Source organism: Pongo pygmaeus, chromosome 1 (genome assembly GCF_028885625.2).
Source record: "Pongo pygmaeus isolate AG05252 chromosome 1, NHGRI_mPonPyg2-v2.0_pri, whole genome shotgun sequence".
In the NCBI taxonomy this organism is placed as follows: Eukaryota; Metazoa; Chordata; class Mammalia; order Primates; family Hominidae; genus Pongo; species Pongo pygmaeus.
In genome coordinates, this window is record NC_072373.2 from 202,968,836 (window position 1) to 202,991,594 (window position 22,759).

General features: G+C 51.9%; 1 protein-coding gene across 5 annotated transcripts; it reads right to left on the minus strand.

Annotated features, from left to right (window-relative positions):
* Window positions 1-2,850: 2,850 nt before the first annotated feature.
* THEMIS2 (thymocyte selection associated family member 2) lies at window positions 2,851-18,406 on the minus strand. 5 transcript variants are annotated; one of them, XM_054498383.2, is made up of 6 exons: window positions 18,273-18,406; window positions 14,166-14,306; window positions 9,466-9,876; window positions 6,471-7,540; window positions 4,080-4,236; window positions 2,851-3,666 (listed from the first exon to the last, which is right to left on the minus strand). In XM_054498383.2, the coding sequence occupies exons 1-6, from the start codon at window positions 18,364-18,366 to the stop codon at window positions 3,611-3,613; spliced, it is 1,929 nt and encodes a 642-aa protein (XP_054354358.1). In that variant the 5' UTR covers window positions 18,367-18,406; the 3' UTR covers window positions 2,851-3,610. The 5 variants fall into 5 exon arrangements, with proteins under 5 accessions (XP_054354358.1, XP_054354372.1, XP_054354365.1 ...); XM_054498397.2 differs by lacking the exon at window positions 9,466-9,876; XM_054498390.2 differs by lacking the exon at window positions 14,166-14,306 and having other exon boundaries at window positions 18,273-18,402.
* Window positions 18,407-22,759: the final 4,353 nt, after the last annotated feature.

Here is a 22,759-nt window from a genome sequence, read left to right on the forward strand (position 1 = left end):
AGCCTGCTCATGGGAGAATCCCTACATATACAGGTGGGAAATAAGGCTCCTTGGAGAATAGTACTACTTTATTGGGTTTAACTAGAGGAAGGCCACTAAGAATTAGTGTCTGGTGTGGATTAATAGATCTGTTTTTAAAAATGCAGTTGGCGGAAGTCCAACCCATTGATAAGTTTTTGAGCATCCATCTCCAGGTTATAGTCATTTGTTTAGCAATTATTTATGTCTACTACTGTATTGGTATGTTAAATATAATCATTCAAAGGTAGAAATGAGAAAGAATATTAAAAATCAATATGGGGCCGGGCACAGTGGCTCACACCTATAATCCCAGTACTTTGAGAGGCCAAAGTAGGAGGATCACTTGAGGCCAGGAGTTTGAGACCAGCCTGGGCAACATAACAAGACCTGCCATCTCTAAATAAATTAAAAAATGTGAAGGGATGTGCTAAAAATTACTTTGTCTCCCAGTGATCATCTTGTGTTTCCCTAGGGCTGTGTACTCCCCACTTTGGAGACCACTGCCTAGGGGGAATCCCTAGTCCCATTATAACACCCCACCACCCCGTGGCTTATTCCAGGGGTAAAGAAAACAAATGCACCCTGAGGCTGGTATCTACCTCTAGTTGGATCCCTGCTAATCCTCATTGTTCTGATAAAACAGCCAGACCCAGTGGCTCACGCCTGTAATCTCAGCACTTTGGAAGGCCAAGGCGGGTGGATCACCTGATGTCAGGAGTTAGAAACCAGCCTGGCTGACCGGGCGTGGTGGCTCCTGTAATCCCAGCACTTTGGGAGGCTGAGGCGGGAGGATGACCTGAGGTCAGGAGTTCAAGACCAGCCTGACCAACATAGAGAAACCCTATGTCTACTAAAAATACAAAATCAGCCGGGCGTGGTGGCTCATGCCTGTAATCCCAGCTACTCGGGAGGATGAGGCAGGAGAATCGCTTGAACCTGGGAGGCGGAGGTTGCGGTGAGCTGAGATCGTGCCATTGCACTCCAGCCTGGGCTCAAAACTCCATCTCAAAAAAAAAAAAAAGAACCAGCCTGACCAACATGGTGAAACCCCGTCTCTACTAAAATACAAAAATTAACTGAGTATGGTACACACCTGTAGTCCCAGCTACTTGGAAGTCTGAGAATCACTTGAACCTGGGAGGCAGAGGTTGCAGTGAGCCGAGATGGTGCCACTGCACTGCAGCCTGGGCCACAGAGAGCGACTTCATCTCAACGAACAAGAGAAAAGTCACAGGTGTGGCTTTCAAGCCCAGCGTTCGCTGCTGTGAAATTTTTCTCACTGCAGCATTTGGCTACTCAGCCCTTTTTTTTTTTTTTTTTGGAGACGGAGTCTCACTCTTTCGCCAGGCTGGAGTGCAGTGGCGCGATCCCAGCTCACTGCAACTTCCACCTCCCGGGTTCAAGCGATTCTTCTGCCTCAGCCCCGTGAGTAGCTGGGAGTACAGGCACGTGCCACCACGCTCAGCTAATTTTTTTGTATTTTTAGTGGAGATGGTGTTTCTCCATGTTGGCCGGGATGATCTCAATCTCTTGACCCCATGATCCACCTGCCTCGGCCTCTCAAAGTGGTGGGATTACAGGCGTGAGCCACTGCACCTGGCCTACTCAGCCCATTTTATAGGAACTGGTAGCCCTCTTTTACCCCTGTTTTTGTGGCTTTGTTACTCATCTTGCTCAATTTTGTGCCAAGAGTAAATGCAAATGTGGAAGTGAAAACTATTGGCATTTTGTGCATCACCCTAGCCCCTCGGGATTCTGTGCCAAGGAGGAACTTTCTGTCTTTCTTGCCCGTTGCTTCTCCCTACGGTACTCTCTTCCTCAGGGTCCTCCTTTGCAGCTCAGGTTGACTTCTCTGGAGAAGGGCATGGGAGCTGATGGGCAGATGAAGATGGGATGTCAGATCCTGGTGACTGGCCCAGCAGCCTGTAGGAGCCACTCAGTAGTCACCTGGAGAACTCCATGCTGGAGTATGGAGGCCTGGAGGCTAAAAAGTGCAGCGAGTCCAGGCAGCCCAGGGAGATGTTACGCAAAGGAAGGACACACTCAGGGGCGATGCCTAGAAACCAGGAAGTGGGCATCTCACCCTCTTTAGGCTCCCATCTCAGCTGGAGTCTCAGATCATCTCTTTGTCTGTTTCCTGTCTTTGCAGTCCGTGACTGCATCAGTCCATAAACCAAAGTCCCACCACTTAGAGGAAATGTGGCCTGTGGTCTTGTCTCACTGAACAGGCCTTGACTGCCTCTGAAAACTGGGTTAGTCTCTGCACGGACAAAGGCTTGTATTATCTCCACTAAAGACAGGGAGGCCCGCCAACCAGTCAGTATACTCTGTCTCCACAGTCTAGGGATATGGTATATTTTTAACACTGGGATGTATTCCATGACTAGGAAACATTGTGGAGGGGTGGAAAGAGTATAGGCTTTGGAGGCAGAACAGCTACACGATCTTGTTCAATAATGATACATGTTTGTTGAATGTTTACTGTACCAAATGGTTTACAAAGATTATCTCATTTGATCCTTAAAACAGTCAGTCTTCTGAGGTAGTAACTATAGTTTCATTTGACATGTCAAAAAACTGAAACTTAGGTTAAAATAACTTGCTCATAGCCCTGGCTGGTAGGTAGCAAGCTGGGATCCTAACCCAGTCTCATACTTTCCAAGTCCTCACCCTTAACTGTAACTTGTCAGCGTCCTAAGGTACTTGACCATGCAGCCTGTTCCCTAATTTTTAAAATCAGGCATTCTAGAAAGTTGAGGATTTGGATATGGTTTGTTAAGTGCCTGGCACGCAGTCGGAACTTAATAAATGATACTGTTCTCATTCATATAGAAGCTCAGGTGTCACTTTTATTCTGTGGTTTTAAAATGAAATAATCTTGGTTAGTCACTTACAACTTTGACGACTTTAGCCACCTGATGAAACCTGCCAGTTTTCTGCAGCCTCAGGTCTCCATAAGGGTCTTCTTAAATTGGCTCCTCTCATTTCACCACCAGCTTTTGGAGCCCAAGGTCCTAAGGTTGTGCTGTTGAAGCCAAGTTCCCACATTAATCCATACGACCCCTGTTTACCACATACAGATCTATCAGGCTAGGTGCTACAGAGATGAGGAAGACAGTCCAGGCCTCCCGGGGGCTTAGAGCTTGCGGGTGAGAGTAGGGGTGGCAGACGTTAACGAAATCTCCCATGCAGTGTGATCAGGATGCAATCCCTTTTACTGAGAGGCATTGGCACTGTGCTGCTATCACCAAGGTTGATGGCCTTGGATTCCCCTCTGCACCCACCGGTGGGACAGCTGGGGTTGCAGGATTGAGAGGAACCCTGCCAGCTGCTCTGCATCCCAAGGCTCTGAGGCTGAAGGAGTCACGTGCAAGATGTTAGGTCCAAACCAGCCCGCCCTAAGTAGCAAGAATCTAGAACCTGAAGGAAGCTGGTGCAGTGTCCATCAAATCAGTTTCCACAGAGCTACTCCCTGTCTGCAGCTCAATTTCTGTGAGATCTTGCCCGAGGTCTTTTAGAAGCTTAAAATGGTTGGCTGGCGTTGGATTCCCTGAGAAGCAGCAGTTAGGAAGCGTGGTTCCTCCAGCACTTAGATGGTTTTCTGAAATTGCTCAAGTATTTCTTCATAATCATGTTCATCATCATCTGCAAAAGAGTCCGAGTCAGTGAGGATCTTTAGCATTAGGCAAGTTCCTTCCCTTCTGTAGGGCAGTTTCCTCATCTGCACAGGGGAAGAGTTGGCCTGGACGCTCTACGGTCTTTGCTAGCCTAGAAACCAGTTTGTTCTGTCTCAACACTTTGCAACCCTTTCATTTTCCTATATGCTGCAGGGAGGGTAGTATGTTGGGGACTGAACTCATTTTCCTTGCCAAAGCCCTAGAGCCCATGGGAAAGACGGTAGGAACCTTTCTACCTGAGCCCACCCTATAGAGGCCTGTCCATCAAACTGGGACCATAGAAGGGTCTGTCCCTGGACAGGGCCATCAGAGGCAAAGGAAGCAGCAAGGTAGGGAGGGGAGACACAAGGACAAGGGTGAGCAGCGCCCACAGGGACTCACCTAGATCCTGCCTTTGGGGCTTAGCGGGCCTGTGGCCCTTCCTGTGGGCAGGAATCTTGCTGTACATACTGGAGCCACCCTTGATGAACTCTGGCAAGGTCTTCGCCTTGGGTTTGGGCAGCGGAGCGTGTTGCTGCAATCCTAAGCCTTGAGAAGACTTTGGGAGAAAAAGCAGAAATCATCAGGGTCTCAAGAAATGGGGAAGCAAAGTCCATGAAAAACGGTCATTCACGTTAAGTGTCACTTCCTCTGCTTCTCTCTCTACTTCCTTTTCAGGCTATGACCTCTCAAGACCCCTGGTGTTTTCGCTACACGCATGTGAAATATTCTCTGGCAAGGGAGAAAGGGATCAGGGTAGAAAATGAGGATAGGGTTGGGGGTTGGAGACAGGGTGTTCCTGGGATTCTCCACTTAGGAATTCGATCAATGTCCTTTAATTCTCTTGCTGAAGGGGAAAAAAGCAAAGTGGGGATACCGTAAGAAAGCAGCCACAAAGCCTCGTGACGACGCCTGAGCTGAGGCGGCCCAGAAGGAAGAGGACTTCCAGGGTGCTCCCCCATGTGCCAGATACTACATGACGTCTGCTCTTTAATCCTCAAGTCACCCTCTGAGTGGTTTCAATTCCCAGTTTATGTAGGAGAGAAAGTGTGCCTTGTCAAAGGTCACACGGGGATCCACAGCAGGGCCAAGGTTTGGACCCAGAGCCACGCCTGTGACCTGTAAAGGCAGTGGTCTTGGCGCCCCACTACGCTTTACAGAGTGTGCGGCACAGCTCCCTGATCAGCACCAAGATTCCACGCACAGAGGGAAAAAGTTGTGGTTCCAGGGCGACAGCAGTGACCGGGCCCAGAGTCCCTCCATCGGGAGCCAAGACACAGGCTAAGGTCTGTCGGTTCTGGAAAGTACCCTTTTCAGCACTGGCACAAGGCCTGTGTTTCGGATGTTTCAGTCCAGCCATTGTCAGAAAATGACTTCCCACGCTCACCCCACAGATAAAAGCCCCTGCTGGGGCTCAGACCACTCAAGAGTCATCTTGTAATTTCCACTGCCACCTGCTGCCTACCACACATGATTAAATACGAGTCACCCAAGATCCTAAAACAAGAGCTGGTGATAGTAAAGGACTTTTGATCTGTCTCATCCCCTCCCGTTCTCAGCAGACCACAGTAGTTAGAAGTTCAGGCTGTGTGGTCAGACCCAAGGGCAAGCCCTGGCCCTGCCACTTGTTGGCTGTGTGATCTCAGGTAAACTTGACCTCTCTGTGCCTCTCACCTTCTCAACTGTGAAGCAGGACACCGGTGTGTAACTCGGAAGCACTGTGAGAACTGGTTGGGACAAAGCATATCAGGGGCCTGCCACAGAGTAAGCAGGTCACAGAAAGCAGCTGCAGAGGATATCACAGTTCTACTGGTGAGGAAAAGGACGCTCAGAGGAGTACCCAGCACAGGCAGAGTAAGTGAACCAGAACGTAAACTTAGTCCTCCTGACCCCATGCCTGGCTCTTTCCTGCTCATCTGTGATTCTGTTTGGCCCAGGTCCTCTCTGGCCTTGGAGCAGGTAAAGTCCCTGCCCCCACAGAACTCTTTTCAGCCAGAGAATCAGGTAGGACTCACTAAAAACAACGTGTCCTGAGCTACGTAGAGCGTGCAGTGGGAGCACAGAAGAGGAGGCAGGACCACCGCTGCTGAGTGAGAAATCTGAGTCCCACCTTGCCTGTGAGCCTCAAGGAGGAAGAACACTGCTGGCAGAAGGCCCGGGTGTGGGGCTCTGAAGCAGGAGTCCCGGCACCATGAGGGAGCTGCAGGCACTTCTCTCGCTGGAGCGTGGACAGCAGAGTGAGTGGAGGAAGATGGGTCGGGGAGGTGCGACAAGTCAGCTTATAAAGGACCCTGGATGCCATGTTTTAAGGGGTTTGCATCATCCCACGATGATGGGCAGCCACAGAAGATTCCAGAAGATGGAGCTGAGGCCCATCAATGACTAAGAAAGGAGTTAGGAGGCCTTTCTGACAGCTGTAAGAGCCTGCTGAAGCAGTTTAGGAGAAAAATGATGAGGCTCGAACTAGGGAGTGAAGGCAGCAGTAGTGGAGAGAGGAAAGCACCATGAACTTGGAGTTAGACTGTCCATGGCCAAGTTCAGTCCTCCCACTTATTAACAGGGACCCTGGGCGAGTCTCAGGGTCTCCAAGTCCTCGTTTTCTCAATCATAAGATACTGATAATCATGCCAGCCTCAGGATTAATTGTGAGGTGGAATGAGAATAATGGGTGCAAAGTGTGCAAGTTTATAAACTACAAGTTTACACAGTTGCAAGAGAAACATGACAGACGTGACAAAGAAGCAGTGATCCCAATAGGTGACCCCTCCGTGCCCTCTGGGATTATACTGGTACCTTGACGCCTCCCTCGCTGCTGTGTCTCCTCTGCTTGCTGAGGCCCTGACTTTTAGGGGGCCTGGGTGGGGGGGCTTGGATCTCACAGGCTGGTAACTTCCGAAGATGATAATAGAAGGTGTCTGTCAGCTCCTCCACTGTGGCTATGGGGAGAGACCCCTCTGGCAAGTCTGGCTGCCCCTTGGCCTCCACGACAGTCAGGTCCAGCCACCGGGGAGGGATCTCAAAGCACATCCCAGGCTCAGAGTCCAGGCTCACCACCAAGAATGGCTCTGTGATCTTCTCCTCCAGCCGCAGGCCCAGGAATGAGGTCAGAGGGTCAGTGGGGTAGCTGGTGTCCTTGGCCACCACCTTGACCTCACAAGGCAGTGAAAACTGGGCAGTCAGATCCGCCAGGCTGTAGCGCCGGCTGTCACTCATCTCCTCCACGAAACTGCCAGGGAAGTGGAAGGGCAGCAGGACCCGCTCTGGGCTCTCTGCCTCCTCTTCACACTCTTCCTCATCCTCCCCAGCCTGGTCACTCAGCCGCTGACAAACCAAGACATCCACATCATTGCCCTGGGCCCCATGGGCCTGGCCAGGCCCCAGCACCTCCAGCCGGTCACCCACAGCCAGGGACGTGAACTCGGGATTCTCCTCCCTCTCACCCTCACAGTCCTTTGTGGCCACCACCCGGAGTGGCCGGCCTGGCTGGAAAGCACCTAGGAGGTCATAGGCTGTGGGGAACTCCCTTGGCCGCCGCCGCAGCTTGCCTTGGTAGGCCCCTGACACCAGGAAGTGCCTGGGCACCTTGCGGCCCTTGCTTGAGGCCAGGACCCGCCAGGGTGGTGAGGCTAGGCCATAGATGCAAAGCCTCTGGCCTTTTTGCAAGGAGCCCACCCACGGGCTGAGGAAGATGCGGCGGCTCTCAGGAACCTCCAGGATCTCCATGGACAGGGGAAAAGGGCCTTCCCGGGCCAGGACCTCGCTCAGCAGCAGCGGTTTGATGAAGTGGACATGCCGGGAGGAGGCGGTGACGTCCTCCACGTCGACCTCCAGGGTAGAAGGGATCTTGACAATGGTCCTGCGCACTGTGGAGAGGGGCAGCTCAGTGGCACTGCATGCCACCCCAGGAGTGGCCCCCACCCCAGGCATAGAGCATTGGCTGGGCCGGCTGGCCTCCCTCCTGCTGCCGTCTTTTCTTTCTTTTTTTTTTTTGAGATGTAGTTTCGCTTGAGATGGAGTGCCCTTGTCGCACAGGCTGGAATGCAATGGCACGATCTCGGCTCACTGCAACCTCCGCCTCCCAGATTCAAGCAATTCTCTCACCTCAGCCTCCCGAGTAGCTGGGATTACAGGCGCCCGCCACCATGCCCAGCTAATTTTTGTAGTTTTAGTAGAGATGGGGTTTCACCATGTTGGCCAGGCTGGTCTCGAACTCCTGTCCTCAGGTGATCCTCTCACCTTGGCCTCCCAAAGTGCTGGGATTACAGGCGTGAGCCACCATGCCCGGCCCCCGCTGCCATCTTTTCTTTCCAATCAGAATCTTCCAATTTACGCTACGCCACATTCCCACACATGCTTTCCCTTCAACCTTCTTTTTTTTTTTTTGAGATGGAGTCTCGCTCTTGTTGCTCAGGCTGGAGTGCAGTGGTGCGATCTTGGCTCACTGCAAGCTCTACCCTCCGGGTTCACGCCATTCTCCTGCCTCAGCCTCCCAAGTAGCTGGGACTACAAGTGCCCGCCACCACGCCCAGCTAATTTTTTGTATTTTTAGTAGAGACGGGGTTTCACCATGTTAGCCAGGATGGTCTTGATCTCCTGACCTCATGATCCACCTGCCTTGGCCTCCCAAAGTTCTAGGATTACAGGCGTGAGCCACTGTGCCTTGCCCCAACCTTCTTAAAAAAATTATTATTTTTATTTTTTTTTCCTCCAAGTATTAAGAAAAAATAAAAATAGATTTTAAAATTATTATTTTTAGGCTGTGCTTGGTAGCTCACGCCTGTAATCCCAGCACTTTGGGAGGCCAAGGTGGGCAGATCACCGGAGGTCAAGAGTTCCAGACCAGCCTGGCCAATATGGCGAAACACCGTCTCTACTAAATATACAAAAAAATTATCTGGGCATGGTGGCAGGCGCCTATAATCCCAACTACTAGGGAGGCTGAGGCAAGAGAATTGCTTGAACCTGGAGATGGAGGTTGCAGTGAGCTGAGATCAACCACTGTACTCCAGCCTGGGTGACAGAGCAAGACCCTGCTTCAAAAAAAAAAAAAAAGAGAAATGAGGTCTCCCCCTGTTGCCCAGGCTGGAGTGCACGGGTGTGATCATAGCTCACTACAACCTTGAACTCCTGGGCTCAAGCGATCCTCCTGCCTCAGCCTCCGGAGTAGCTGCTACTACAAGCACTATGCCTAGCTAATTTAAAAAAAATTTTTTTGTAGAGATGAGGGTCTTGCTATGTTGCCTAGTCTGGTCTGGAACACCTGAGATCAAGCGATCCTCCAAACTGCTGGTATCACATGCGTGAGCCACTGCGCCTGGCCTAGCCGAGATAATTTGAGCATCAATAAGAATAACTGGCCAGGAATGGTGGCTCACGCCTGTAATCCCAGCACTTTGGGAGGCTGAGGCAGGTGGACCTCCTGAGGTCAGGAGTTCGAGACCTGCCTCGCTAACATGGTGACACTCTGTTTCTACTAAAAATACAAAAAATTAGCTGGGCGTGGTGGTGCACGCCTGTAATCCCAGCTACTTGGGAGACTGAGGCAGGAGAATCGCTTGAACCTGGGAGGGTGAGCCGAGATCGCACCATTGCACTCCAGCTTGGGCAACAAGAGCAAAACTCCATCTCAAAAAAAAAGAATAACTTCAGTGTAATATAGAGGGAGCAACCTGAAGTTCCAGGTGATCTTCAGGGATAGGGTGGGGGTGTCTTCCATCAGAGCAGCTCCCAGGGGCACCCCTCTTTCTCTACCCCAGCAGCCCTCATCCACCTGGCCCAGGCAACTCACTGTGCATGATGGCTTGGATCTCATACTGGGGCCGCAGGATCAGGGAATGCCAGGGCAGGGTGGGGCAGGTGAGGACAAGGTCTTTCAGGGCTGGATCCTGTAGGACCTGGAGCAGAGTTCGAGGGGCACTAGGCTCCCATTTCCAGAAGGGCCCCTTCTGGGATAGGGGCAGGTGCAGGATGACCTGCTGACCCTCCGTGCCCAGGACACAGCGGGCACAGCGGATCCCAAGGTGCATCACCACAGCCTCAAGCATGAGGAGCTGGTCCTCAGTCACCACCCTGCCCTCTGTGACAATCCTGTGGGTCGACATGAAGCAAGTGGGCAGCTTCTTGGAGCTCTGAGTTGTGGCAGAGACCAGCTCCTCCAGGGTTTCGTAGCTCTGTGGGGTGTTGAGGGGGGTGAAATAGCCTGTGGGGGACAGCAGAGAGCAGGCAGGTCACTGTGGGGTGTCAGGGTGGGGCAGGCCTTGGCCAGGTCCGGACCCCAGTCTGGCCCTGCAGGTGACCCAGCCAGAATCCCCTGGGGACAGGTGTCAACGAGGGATTTGCATCTGGACATCTGGGCTGCAGGGCTGAGGGACACAGGGCAGAAAGTGGCGGTGCATGAAGGGACAAGGAGAGACAGGAAGTAGGAACCAAGAGAGACTTGTCACCAGAGACACACAGAATGGAAGAGGGACACATTCCCTGACAGAGACACTAGACTTCCACACTCTTCTAGCTCCTGACCCTACCTGCCTCTAACTGCCATCTTAGCCTTTCCTCCAGATGCCTCTCCACAGCTCCGATCCACTCATCCAAAACCTGCTGTCCCTCTCTCCCAAACTAACATCCCAGGAGCTGCTGACCAGAGCCACCTCAGACCACCCACTTTACCCCTGCATCCTGGCTGCCAATACTGACTGCCCAACTGCCCCCGCACCCCCTCCCTCCAGCCGCCACCCATTCCGCCACCAGCTGGCCTAAATACCTCGCTTCCAGACATGATACCGCTTTTGGGAAGCAGGCTTTTCCTGCCCCAAACCCACAACCTGAAGCTAATCGAGGAAACACACCACACAAGCTGGGACTGAGGGATATCCTACCTAAATACTGGTCTAGATGCTTCAAAATGTCAACGTCAAGACAAAGGCAGAGGAGCTGTTCCAGTCCGAAGGAGAATGAAGAAACAGGACAACTGAATATGATGTGTGATCTAGGACTGGACTCTGGATTGAGGGGAAAAACTGCTATAAAGCATATTATGAGGATAGTTGCTGGAATTCAAATACAGCCCGTGGATTAGGCAGCAGTACTGTACCAAAATTAAGTTTCCTGAACTTGATCATTGAACCATGTGAATGAATGTCCTTGTTTTGGGGAGATACTATAATATTTAGGGGTAATATATAGATGTAAAAGGGAACATGTCTGCAACTTACTCTCAAATGGTTCAGAAAAAACACATCCATATATACACATATAGTAATACATTCATATGTGTGTGTATGTGTGGAGAGGGAGAGAAACACATGTAACAAATGTTTAACACTTGATGGGGGAAAAAAAAAAGGAAACCTGAGGCCATTTTTGGCTGGGCACACTGGCTCACGCCTATAATCCCAACACTTTGGGAGGCTGAGGCAGGAGAATTGCTTGAACCCAGGAGTTCCAGACCAGCTTGGGCAATATAATGAGACCTAATGAGACCTCATCTCTACAAAAAATTTAAAAATTGGCCAGGCACGTTGGCTCACACCAGTAATCCCAGCACTTGGGAGGCTGAGGTGGGCGGATCGCTTGAGCTCAGGAGTTGGAGACCACCCTAGGCAATATGGTGAAACTCTGTCTCTACCAAAAATACAAAAAAAAATGCCAGGCATGGTGGCTCACGCCTGTAATCCCAACACTTTTTGGTTTTTTTTTGAGAGGGAGTCTCGCTCTGTCGCCCAGGCTGGAGTGCAGTGGCGCAATCTCGGCTCACTGCAAGCTCCACCTCCCGGGTTCACGCCATTCTCCTGCCTCAGCCTCCCGAGCAGCTGGGACTACAGGTGCATGCCACCACACCCGGCCAACTTTTTGCATTTTTAGTAGAGACAGGGTTTCACCGTGTTAGCCAGGCTGGTCTCAAACTCCTGACCTTGTGATCTGCCCGCCTCGGCCTCCTAAAGTGCTGGGATTACAGGCCAGGTGCAGCGGCTCACACCTGTAATCCCAGCACTTTGGGAGGCCGAGGTGGGCAGATCACAAGGTCAGGAGATCGAGACCATCCTGGCCAATATGGTGAAACCCTGTCTCTAAAAATACAAAAAAATTAGCCGGGTGTGGTGGTGCATGCCTGTAATCCCAGCTACTTGGGAGGCTGAAGCAGGAGAATTGCTTGAACCCGGAAGGTGGAGGTTGCAGTGGGCCGAGATCGCTCCACTGCACTCCAGCCTGGGTGACAGAGCGAGACTGTGTCTCAAAAACAAAACAAAAAAAAACCACCACCACAACAACAACAAAATTAGCTGGGCATGGTGGCACAGGCCTGTAGTCCCAGCTACTTGGGAGGCTGAGGCAGGAGGATTGCTTGAGCCCAGGAGATGGAGGTTGCAGTAAGCTGAGATCATGCCACTGCACTCCAGCCTGGGCAACAGAGCAAGACTCTGTCTCAAAAAAAATAAAAAAATAAATTGGCTGAGTGTGGTGGCCCACACCTGAAAATCCCAGCTACTCAGGAAGCTGAGGTGGAAGGATCACTTGAGCCAGGCAGGCAGAGGTTTCAGTGAGCCGTGATTGCACCACTGCACTCCAGCCTAAGTGACAGAGCAAGACTGTCTCAAAAAAAAAAAAAATTAATGAATCTGGATAATGGATGTACAGGAGTTTTAGCAAATTCTAGTTCTATAAGTTTCAAATTATTTCAAAAGAAAAAGAAAAAACTCGAAATATAAAATACATCACTTCCATATTAAAAACCATCATTGGGGCTGGACGTGGTGGCTCACGCCTGTAATCCCAACACTTTGGAAGGCCGAGGCAGGAGGATCACATGAACCCAAGAGTTTGAGACGAGGCTGGAGAACATAGCAAGACCCTGTCTCTACTAAACACAAGAAACAAAAAACCCTCATTGGCTCCTCATTGCCTTCGAAATAAAGAACAAACAGTGTGAGCACACCACATAGCCCCCAGGTGGTGTGGCTCCTGCGGCTCCCCACACAACTTGCCCCTAATCTGGAAGCCACACTCTCCCGCGTCTGGCAGGCAGTCACGTAACAGCCAGTCCTCAGAGTGTGCCTGCTTAGTTAGTACCAGGTGCCCCCCACCAACTTTTTTTGTTGTTGTTGAGAGAGTCTCTCTCTATTGCCCAGGCTGCAACCTCCACCTCCCAGGTTCAAGTGATTCTTGTGCCTCAGCCTCCCGAATAGCTGGGATTACAGGTGCCCCCCACCATGCCTAGCTAATTTTTGTATTTAGCAGAGATGGGGTTTCACCATGTTGGCCGGGCTGGTCTTGAACTCCTGACCTCAGGTGATCCACCCGCCTCAGCCTCCCAAAAAGCTGGGATCACAGGCATGAGCCACCAGCCACTGCACCCAGCCTGTCCCAGGCCCCCTTCTAAGTGCTGTATACGTATCAGCTCATTTAATCCTCATATCAAGCCTAATCGCCCTCATTACAGAAGAGGAAACTGAGGCCCAGGGAGGTCCCAGAGAGGCCCAGAGAGGAACTTGCCTAGCTTGCCCAAGGCCACTGGGATTCAATTCCAGGCCACTGGCTTCAGGGTCTAGGCCATGGCCCACTACACTACATGCCTCTTAAAATAATTGAGCTTTGGCCGGGCACGGTGGCTCACGCCTGTAATCCCAGCACTTTGGGAGGCCAAGGCAGGCAGATCACAAGGTCGGGAGACCGAGACCATCCTGGTTAACATGGTGAAACTTCGTCTCTACTAAAAATACAAAAAAAATTAGCCGGGTGTGGTGGCGGGCACCTGTAGTCCCAGCTACTCTGGAGGCTGAGGCAGGAGAATGGTGGGAACCCGGGAGGCAGAGCTTGCAGTGAGCCCAGATCGCGCCACTGCACTCCAGCTTGGGTGACAGAGCGAGACTCCATCTCCAAAAAGTAAAAATAAAAAATGATAATAATAATTGAGCTGCTTGGGGTTTCCTGAGCACCAAATGTGCACATGCTACTCCCTGCGGCTGGGATCTTTCTTCTGGTTCAGATGCCACCTCCTCCAGGAAGCCCTCACAGACCCTGAGGCAGGTTACTCTTGCTTAGAGCCCTCTCTAAAGCTTATGACTCCTTTTACTGTTGCCCTTCTCTCACTGTCATCCCGGAAGCTCCCCACTGGAGAGGGTGGCACCTGGTTCATCCTGAGCCCCATACCCACAGCCCCCCACACGGAGCCTGGCACACATGGGTGTCTGCAGATGTTTGGGGAGTGAATGTGTGAGTGAACTCAGAGACAGTCACCTGGACAGGGCTTGGAACAGAGGCAGGTGTGACCAGAGACGGAGAGGGAGAGGGCGCAACCTCTCTGAGTCCAGGGCATTGCAGATCCTCTGAGGACATCCCCACCCTTGAGGCTGGGTTGTGGTGAATGTGAGGGCCTCAGGAGCAAACCCCAAGGGGAGGGAGTGACTGCTGGACGTGGCAAGTCCACGAGCAGCCTGTGGGTGTGCCAGGAGAGTGCCAAGGCACATGGGGAGGCAGAGGTGCCCACCTTACCCTGGAAGTTGGGGGCGAGCTCCATGGTCTGGCTGGTCTTCGGGTTCTCACAGACCACCTTCTGGAGGCGGACCTGGGTGACCTTGATCAGGTCCCCCGTGGAGAGGCAGCACTCATTCCCAGAGATCTCATAGATGGAGCCTGTGGAGACGAGGACTCCATTTCCCCACTGGACAAGGGCCAAGTGCTGGGCAGCCTGTGCCCTGGTGCCCAACAAGCTCTGCTCTGCCATGCCTTTGCACATGGTGCCTGCTGCCTGGCATGCCCTGCTCTGTCGTTCCTGCCTCATGCCCACAGGTTCAGTCGTCCTCAGCTGTCCTTGCCCCCCCTGGCATCGGTGCACCCCGCTGTGGCACACTTCTCTGGCCTTTTTCACATCCCCGTGCCTCCTCCACTGAGTTCACAGGCAGGGCTGATCCATCTCAACATCACTGCAGCCAGCACAGGGCTTGGCCTCTGAGTATGTGTTAAGTCCACAAATCAGTAAATAACCCAGTGAATCACCCTCTCTGAGCCTGATTTTGTAGCTGTACACTAAGGGAATCCCAACTCCCTTAGTGTACAGCTACAAAATCAGGCTCAGAGAGGGGTCAGTGGCTCCCTGGAGATCACTCGGAGCCAGGGCCGGTACCCAGCCCTCCTAGCACCCTGGAAAATAGAGGGGCACTGACAGAGTGAGGCCCAGTGGGCAAAGTTCTGCTTTCTTGGTTTAAAGTGTGTAAGCGAGGGTTGGGCGCAGTGGCTCACGCCTGTAATCCCAGCACTTTGGGAGGCCGAGGCGGGTGGATCACGAGGTCAGGAATCGAGACCATCCTGGCTAACACAGTGAAACCCCGACTCTACTAAAAATACAAAAAAAATTAGCCAGTCGTGGTGGCGGGCACCTGTAGTTCCAGCTACTCGGGAAGCTGAGGCAGGAGAATGGCGTGAACCCGGGAGGTGGAACTTGCAGTGAGCTGAGATCATGCCACTGCACTCCAGCCTGGGCGACAGAGTGAGACTCCGTCTCAAAAATAAATAAATAAATTAATTAATTAAATAAAATAAAGTGTGTAAGTGGTGTCGAGAACACAGAAGGTGCTCAATAAAGATCTCTCACGCACACACGAGAGCACAGTCTCTCCATCCAGCTAATGGAGGACAACAGACTATATGTGGCAGGACCTTGAGGCCACCTGAACCCAGCCCCACCCACAGGGCAGCCCCAACATCAGCCCTGAGAAACTGATGAAAACCTCCCCACATACCCCCAGGAAAATGCCCACCAGTCATAAACCACAGTCTGTTTACAATGTCAGACCGTGGGCCTTCCAGACTGGTGAGAACAGCAGCTGTGGTGCTACAGATACCCGGCACTGTGCCAAGGGGCTACTGATGCGTCACTGTATTTAAGACCCATGACTGCTCTTGCGGAGACAGGCAGTTTCAATTTCCTAAATAATGAAACAGCTGGCCAGGAATGGTGGCTCATGCCTGTAATCCCAGCACTTTGGGAGGCCAAGGCAGGAGGATCACCTGAGATCAGGAGTTTGAGATCAGCCTGGCCAACATGGTGAAACCCCGTCTCTACTAAAAATACAAAAATTAGCCCAGCGTGGAGGTTGGCGCCTGTAATCCCAGCTACTCGGGAGGCTGAGGCAGGAGAATTGCTTGAACCCAGGAGGTGGAGGTTGCAGTGAGCTGAAATCAGGCTACTGCACTCCAGCCTGGGTGACAGAGGGAGACTCCATCTCAAAAAAAAAAAAAAGAAGAAGAAAAAGAAACAGCCTCGCAGGGGCTGAGTAGGTTGTACATGATGATCAGGTAATAGGAGGCAGAACTGGAAGTTATGGCTGGGTGCGGTGGCTCACGCTTGTAATCCCAACACTTTGGGAGGCTAAAGTGGGAGGACTGCTTGAGGACAGGAATTCAAGACCAGCCTGGGCAACACAGACCTCGTCCTTTTTTTTGAGACAGAGTCTCACTGTTACCCAGACTGGAGTGCAGTGGTGCAATCATAGCTCACTGCAACCTCAACCTCCCAGGCTCAATCCTCCCACCTCAGCCTCCTGAGTAGCTGAGACTACAGGCATGCACCATTACACCGGACTAATTTTTTTATTTTGTGTAGAGACACGGTCTCAGTATGTTACCCAGGTTGGTCTTGAACCTCTGAGCTCAAGTGATCCTCCTGCCTCAGCCTCCCAGTGCTGGGATTACAGGCATGAGCCACCACATCCTGCAATTTTTTATGTTAAAATGTTTTGTAGACATGATGTCTCACCATGTTGCCAGGGCTGATCTCGAACTCCTAGGCTCAAGCCATCTTCCCACCTCAGCCTCCCAAAGTGTTGAGATTATAGGCATGAGCTATCATACACAACCTATGTTCTATTAAACAAAAAACAGGGCCTGGTGCGGTGGCTCATGCCTGTAATCCCAACAATTTGGGAGGCCGAGGCAGGCAGATCACTTGAGTCCAGGGGTTTGAGACCGGCCTGGGCAACATGACAAAACCCCATCTTTACAAAAAATACAAAAATTAGCTGGACGTTGTCCTGGTGCGTGCCTGTGGTCCCAGCCTCTCAAGAAGCTGAGGTGGGAGGATCACTTGAGCCCAGGAGGTCGAGGCTGCAGTGAGCTGTATCGTGCCACTGCACTCCAGCCTGGGCAACAGAGCCAGACTCTTTCTCAAAAAAAAAAAAAAAAAAAAAAAAAAAAACCTAGGTTGAACCCAGGGTGTTTGCCTCCAGAGCCAGTGCTCCTAACCATGCAGCCAGCCCCTTCCGAGTGCCCTGCTAGACACCTGCCCCTATTGGCATGGCCATCTGTCCTCCGCACTCACCCCATCCACACATCCACACCCTGTCAGGGCCTTCTCTAGTCACCGTCACTCTGACTTCCACCATTTCCACCACCCCGCCTCAGGCAGGATGAGGAAACAGGTGTTGTAACACCAGCAGGCAAAGGGTGCTGGGAGGACTGAGACGCTTGGTCCTGGGCTGGGGGAAGAGCAAACAGATCCCAGGCGCCTGCCTGCAGAAAGCCCCTGGTGGTAGAGTCAGAATTTGAACCCAGATCTGCCAGATTCCCAAGCAGACCTGGAGAGACCCACTGCGAGGTGGTGGCCCCCTGTGGGACCCTTCATGCGGGACCTCCTTGGTCTAGGACCCCACTTGGGACCCCAAACACTCTGCTGGAAGCTGCTGCGACAGAGCGTTTTCCTGCAGCCAGGGAACACGATGGGGCTGGGCCGTCAAGCCTCAGTTCGCTCTCTAAGGAAGGAACCCGCACCCCCACACAGCATCTCTCTCCTCCACCTCCATCTCCCCTACTCGGTGGCCCACGGGTCCTCCCTCCCCACAGAGCAGCACTGGCCACCCATCCACTGTGCTGTCCTCGCCTGCCCTCCACTGTCTGTTAGTCCCTCACCTCTTGCTCCTTCAGGCAATGACTAGTGACTGTGCGCCTGCTGTGTGACCTTCCCTGTGAACCAGGCCGCTGCGGGCAGGCGGCAGATGTACGGGGGCGTGCAAGGAGCAGAGAGCCGGGAAGGCTTCCTGGAGGAAGCGCCATTTAAGCTGAGAACTGAAGAGCTGATCAAATTAAGTACTGCCCATGGTCAAACAGAGGGCCAAGGTGGACGCAGGGACTGAAGGAAGGCAGTGTAGAGGGGGGCCAGGGGGAGGAGTGGGAGGACACAGACGGGAAGACCGACCCTACACTTCAGAATCAAGACGCAGCCACGACCACCAGCGGCCTAATGCTGCGTCCCGGAGCGGTCGGAGCTCCGTCCCATGCGCACCGCGAGGCCACCTAGGAGTGGCCCGGCTGCATCAACCTCCCGCGAGGCCACCTAGGAGTGGCCCGGCTGCATCCACCTCCCGCGCCTCAACCCACTGACTTTTCACCACTACCCTGCGGGGCAGGTCAGCGGTCCCCATTCCACGAAAGCAAAAGCCGAGGTCCAGAGAGGTTGAGTGCGGCCCCAAATCACACAGCTTGGCCAGTGGCAGCGTCGGCATTTGAACCCGGGGGCAGTTTTCCCGGATTGCTAACGTCTTCTCCGGGTCTCTGCCCCCGCCCCACACCAAGGGAGTGCTAGGAGGGGTTCCAGCCCCCGCTCACCCTCGAAGTAGACCCCCGAGCAGACCCGCAGCACGCGCGGGAGGGAGGCGGGGTCCAAGGCGCGCACGAAGTCCTGCAGCGGCACCGGCTCCATAGTCCCCGCGGCTCTCTGGGCGCAGACTGAGGGGCGGGCGGGCGGTCCCCGGGAGCCCTGCAGCCCAGCCCCGCCGATGCCCCGCCCCGCACGCCGAAGCCTCCCCGCCAGCCCGCTGGAGCCCTGCAGCCCCGCCCCTCCGAAGCCCCGCCCCCCGCCCCCTGCAGTACTCTATGGGGGAGGGGCGATGATGAACATGAAGAAGTCCCAGACGCCCCCTCAGCAGTGCTCCCAGTTAGAAAAAGGGGACGCGGCCCGACTTGTTCTGGGTCTCATAGGAGGGACATGCCTCTGCCCTTTGGGTTTGAGGAGGGAGATGTAGTGTCAGGGCTCCCGAACGTCCCTCCAGGACACTCCATGGTCCTCTATCGGAAACCTCCTGGTGAAGGGGATCTCATTACCTCTCCAGAACTCCCATACTCTTTCGATAATTATTGCCTACGTTGGCCTCGAACTCCTGGACTCAAGTGATCCTCCCACCTCGGCCTCCCAAAGTGCTGGGATCACAGGTGTGATCCACCTGTGAGCCACCACGCCGGGCCTCGCCAATTCTAGTTAAAAATTCTTCCTAAGGCTAAAGAGAAATCTGCTTAGGAGCCGGACCAACCACTTATCCTGACCCCACAGGCTCGGGATAAGCCTTTTCCATTTCCCTGTCCCTCAGGAGTCAGACCAACATAGGTTCAAATCCCAGGTGTCCTCTTGCTCGTTGTATGACGTTAGGCAAATCACTTTGATTGTCTGAACCTCAGTTTCCTACTCTCTAAAACAGGGAGAAGAGGGCCGGGCGCAATGGCTCACGCCTATAATCCCAGCACTTTGAGAGGCGGAGGCGGGTGGATCACCTGAGGTCAGGAGTTTGAGACCAGCCTAACATGGTGAAAACCCGTTTCTACTAAAAATACAAAAAAACCCTAGCCAGACGTGGTGGCACACACCTCTAATCCCAGCTACTTGGGAGGCTGAGGCAGGAGAATCACTTGAATCTGAGAGGCAGAGGTTGCAGTGAGCCGAGATTGTACCATTGCACTCCAGCTTGGGCAACAAGAGCAAAACTCCGTCTCAAAAAACAAAAACAAAAACAAAAAAACAGGGAGAAGAGGCTGGGTGTGGCCTGTAATCCCAGCACTTTGGGAGACCGAGGCAGGAGGATCACTTGAGACCAGGAGTCCTAGACCACCCTGGGCAACCTAGCAAGACCCTGTCTCTTAAAAAAAAATAATAAAATAAAATAAGGCCAGGCGTGGTGGCTCACGCCTATAATCCTAGCACTTTGGGAGGGTGAGGCAGGCAGATCTCCTGAAGTCAGGAGTTCAAGACTAGCCTGGCCAATATGGCAAAACCCTGTTTCTACTAAAAATACAAAAAATTACTGGGCGCAATGGCTCACACCTGTAATCCCAGCACTTTGGGAGGCCAAGTTGGGCAGATCACCTGAGGTGGGGAGTTCGAGACCAGCCTGACCAACAGGGAGAAACCCCGGCTCTACTAAAAATACAAAAGTAGCTGGGTGTGGTGGCGCATGCCTGTAATCCCATCTACTCAGGAGGCTGAGGCAGGAGAATCGCTTGAACCCGAGATGTGGAGTTTTCAGTGAGCCGAAATTGCATCATTGCACTCCAGCTTGGGCAACAAGAGCAAAACTCTGTCTCAAAAAAAAAAATTAGCTAGGTGTGGTGGTGCGTGCCTGTAATCCCAGCTACTCGGGAGGCTGAGGCAGGAGAATCGCTTGAACATGGGGGGCAGAGGTTGCAGTGAGCCGAGATCATGCCACTTTACTCCAGCCTGGATAACAGAGAAAGACTACATCTCAAAAATAAATAAATAAATAAATAAAATATCCAGGCATGGTGGCATGCACCTGCATTCTCAGCTACTCAGGAGACTGAGGCAGGAGGGTGGCTTGAGCCCGGGAGGTCGAGACTGCAGTAAGCTATGATCATGCCACTGCACTCCAGCCCCAGCCTAGGCAACAGAGTGAGACCCTGTCTCTAAAAAAATAAAAAATAATAAAATAGGAGAAAGAATTATATCTCAGCAGATTGTGAGGATTGAATAAGATGATATAGATATTGTGCAAAATGCCTTATTTAGTTTTTTTGTCACTATAAAAGTAACAAAAGACTTTTAATCAGAGATAATAACAAAAGTTTAAAATACAATGAATAAATTCTAACTAAAGAACATTTGATAGATAAAAAGCGGGCATTATTTACCCACCACCCAAAATACTTACACTTACTACTAATATTTTGTTGTGTTTCTTTCTAGTTTTTTTTTTTTTTCTTTTTTTGAGAGGGGTGGGCGGTCTCATTCTGTCACCCAGGCTGGAGTGCAGTGGTGCACACACAACTCACTGTAGCCCCCAACCTCCTGGGTCAGGCTTCACAAAAGTGAAGGGTCTTGCCTAAGGTTATGCCAAGTGGAGACACTGGGATTTTAACCTGGCTCTGCTAGGCTCCTCCAGCAGGCCAGAGAAAATGACAGTTCTTCATTTCTTTCCCAGGTGTTTAAGCAGATTGTGGAAGTTTGATGGATTTCTGCTCAGCCCAGTTATGTCTAGAATTTCAGTAGAGGATGAGCTTTGGAGATAGACAGAGCTGGGCTCAAACCCTGGCTCCACTACTTCTTTTTTTTTTTTTTTTTAACTTCTTTTTTATTTTTATTTATTTATTTATTTTTAAGAGACAGAATCTCACTCTGTTGCCCAGGCTGGAGTGCTCACAATAACCTCAACCTCCTGGGCTCAAGCAGTCCTCCTGCCTCAGCCTTCCAAGTAGCCAGGACTCCAAGCACACACCATCTTGCCCAGTTGATATTTTCATTTTTTGTAGAGACAGAGTCTTGCTATGTTGCCCAGACTGGTCTTCAACTCCGGGCCTCAAGTGATCCTCCCACCTCGGCCTCCCAAAGTGCTGGTATTGCAGGCGTGAGCCACCGTGCCTGGCCATGCTTCCTTTTTTCAGTGCTTCATTTTTAAAGGGCTCTATGTAGGAAAAGATGAATTCTTTGAAACTTCCCATAGTGTCTCATTAAAAAGACCAAAAAGTGATTACTATTGGTAAGAAGGGTTAGCTTTCACCTGAAACTATTTTGCAGAATATTTGGGAGATGTCAAGTTTCACTTTTGACTGGGCAGTTGTTGCTGACATGACATTTCACGTGCCTCTGTAGTGAGTTGACTTCATCACCGTCCCTAATGTTCATGGGTCCACAGGTCCTTGCAGCAGCCGTCCTTCCTAGTGCTGTATATGCTGTGTAGGAATCTCCCATATGGCTTCATTCAGGAACTGGTGAGAACAACTCACCAGGATGAAGAAGTGTTCAAGCAGGTACGGTCGTATGAGTTTGCTCTTGCAAATTTTAGCCTGAGAGCCTCTATGTCGAGGCTAATTTCTGACCATACATTGAAAACTTTTGCCGAATTCGAACATCTATGTGTTATTAGAGAGAAGGCCTACCCAATATTCTTTTGAGGAAATCAGATTGACAGCTGCATTGTTCAAATCATGTGCCCCTTTCAACGAATCAGTCAAACATCTATCTTTTAAACAAGGTCTACGCTAGGTGCTTTGGCAACATGAAAAGAATATGTAAGGCCCCGTTCCTGATTTCAAGGAGCTTTTAAAACAAGAATACCCAGAGACGGCATAAGGCATGATATGCATTTGCCAGATAAGTAGTGTCAAAAATTCATTCTCTGAGTTTGTAAGATTAACTTAATGACCATATTAGCTCATTGGCAGCCTGTATGCCATATAGAATGTTTGTCTTCTTCCCACTAGGAAAGATGTGTCATATCTTCCTGATTATTTTATTTGGTATTTATACATTGTTTTGGTATCTCATTGTGTAAAGCCAGGTGAAAATGCAGATATGTAGTGCTTAAAAATAAAGCTGTGTACGTAGTCTTGAAGGTTTCTTCCAAGGTGAAACTTTGTCGTTAACATTGCTGTTTGAAGGACCTGGCGCAGAAGTGCATGCCTGTAGTCCCAGCTACTTGGGAGGCTGAGGCAGGAGAATCTCCTGAACCCAAGTGACGGAGGCTGCATTTAGCTGAGATCGCGCCACTGCACTCCAGCCTGTGCAACAGAGCGAAATTCCGTCTCCCAGACAGGGCGGCCGGGCAGAGGCGCTCCTCACTTCCCAGACGGGGCGGCCGGGCAGAGACGCTTCTCACCTCCCAGACGGGGTGGCCGGGCAGAGGCGCTCCTCACTTCCCAGACGGGGCGGCCGGGCAGAGACGCTTCTCACCTCCCAGACGGGGCGGCCGGGCAGAGGCGCTCCTCACTTCCCAGAGGGGGCGGCCGGGCAGAGGCGCTCCTCACTTCCCATACGGGGTGGCGGCCGGGCAGAGGCGCTCCTCACTTCCCAGATGGGGCAGCCGGGCAGA

Bases quoted from the DNA above. Each gene is read 5' to 3' on its own strand.
- THEMIS2 (XM_054498383.2), bottom strand. From the start codon at position 18,366: ATGGAGCCGGTGCCGCTGCAGGACTTCGTGCGCGCCTTGGACCCCGCC. The intron at 14,307-18,272 runs GTGAGCGGGGGC...TCGTCTCCACAG, and splicing joins CTCGGGGGTCTACTTCGAGG to GCTCCATCTATGAGATCTCT. The intron at 7,541-9,465 runs GTGAGTTGCCTG...CCCTCTCCACAG, and splicing joins GATCCAAGCCATCATGCACA to TGCGCAGGACCATTGTCAAG.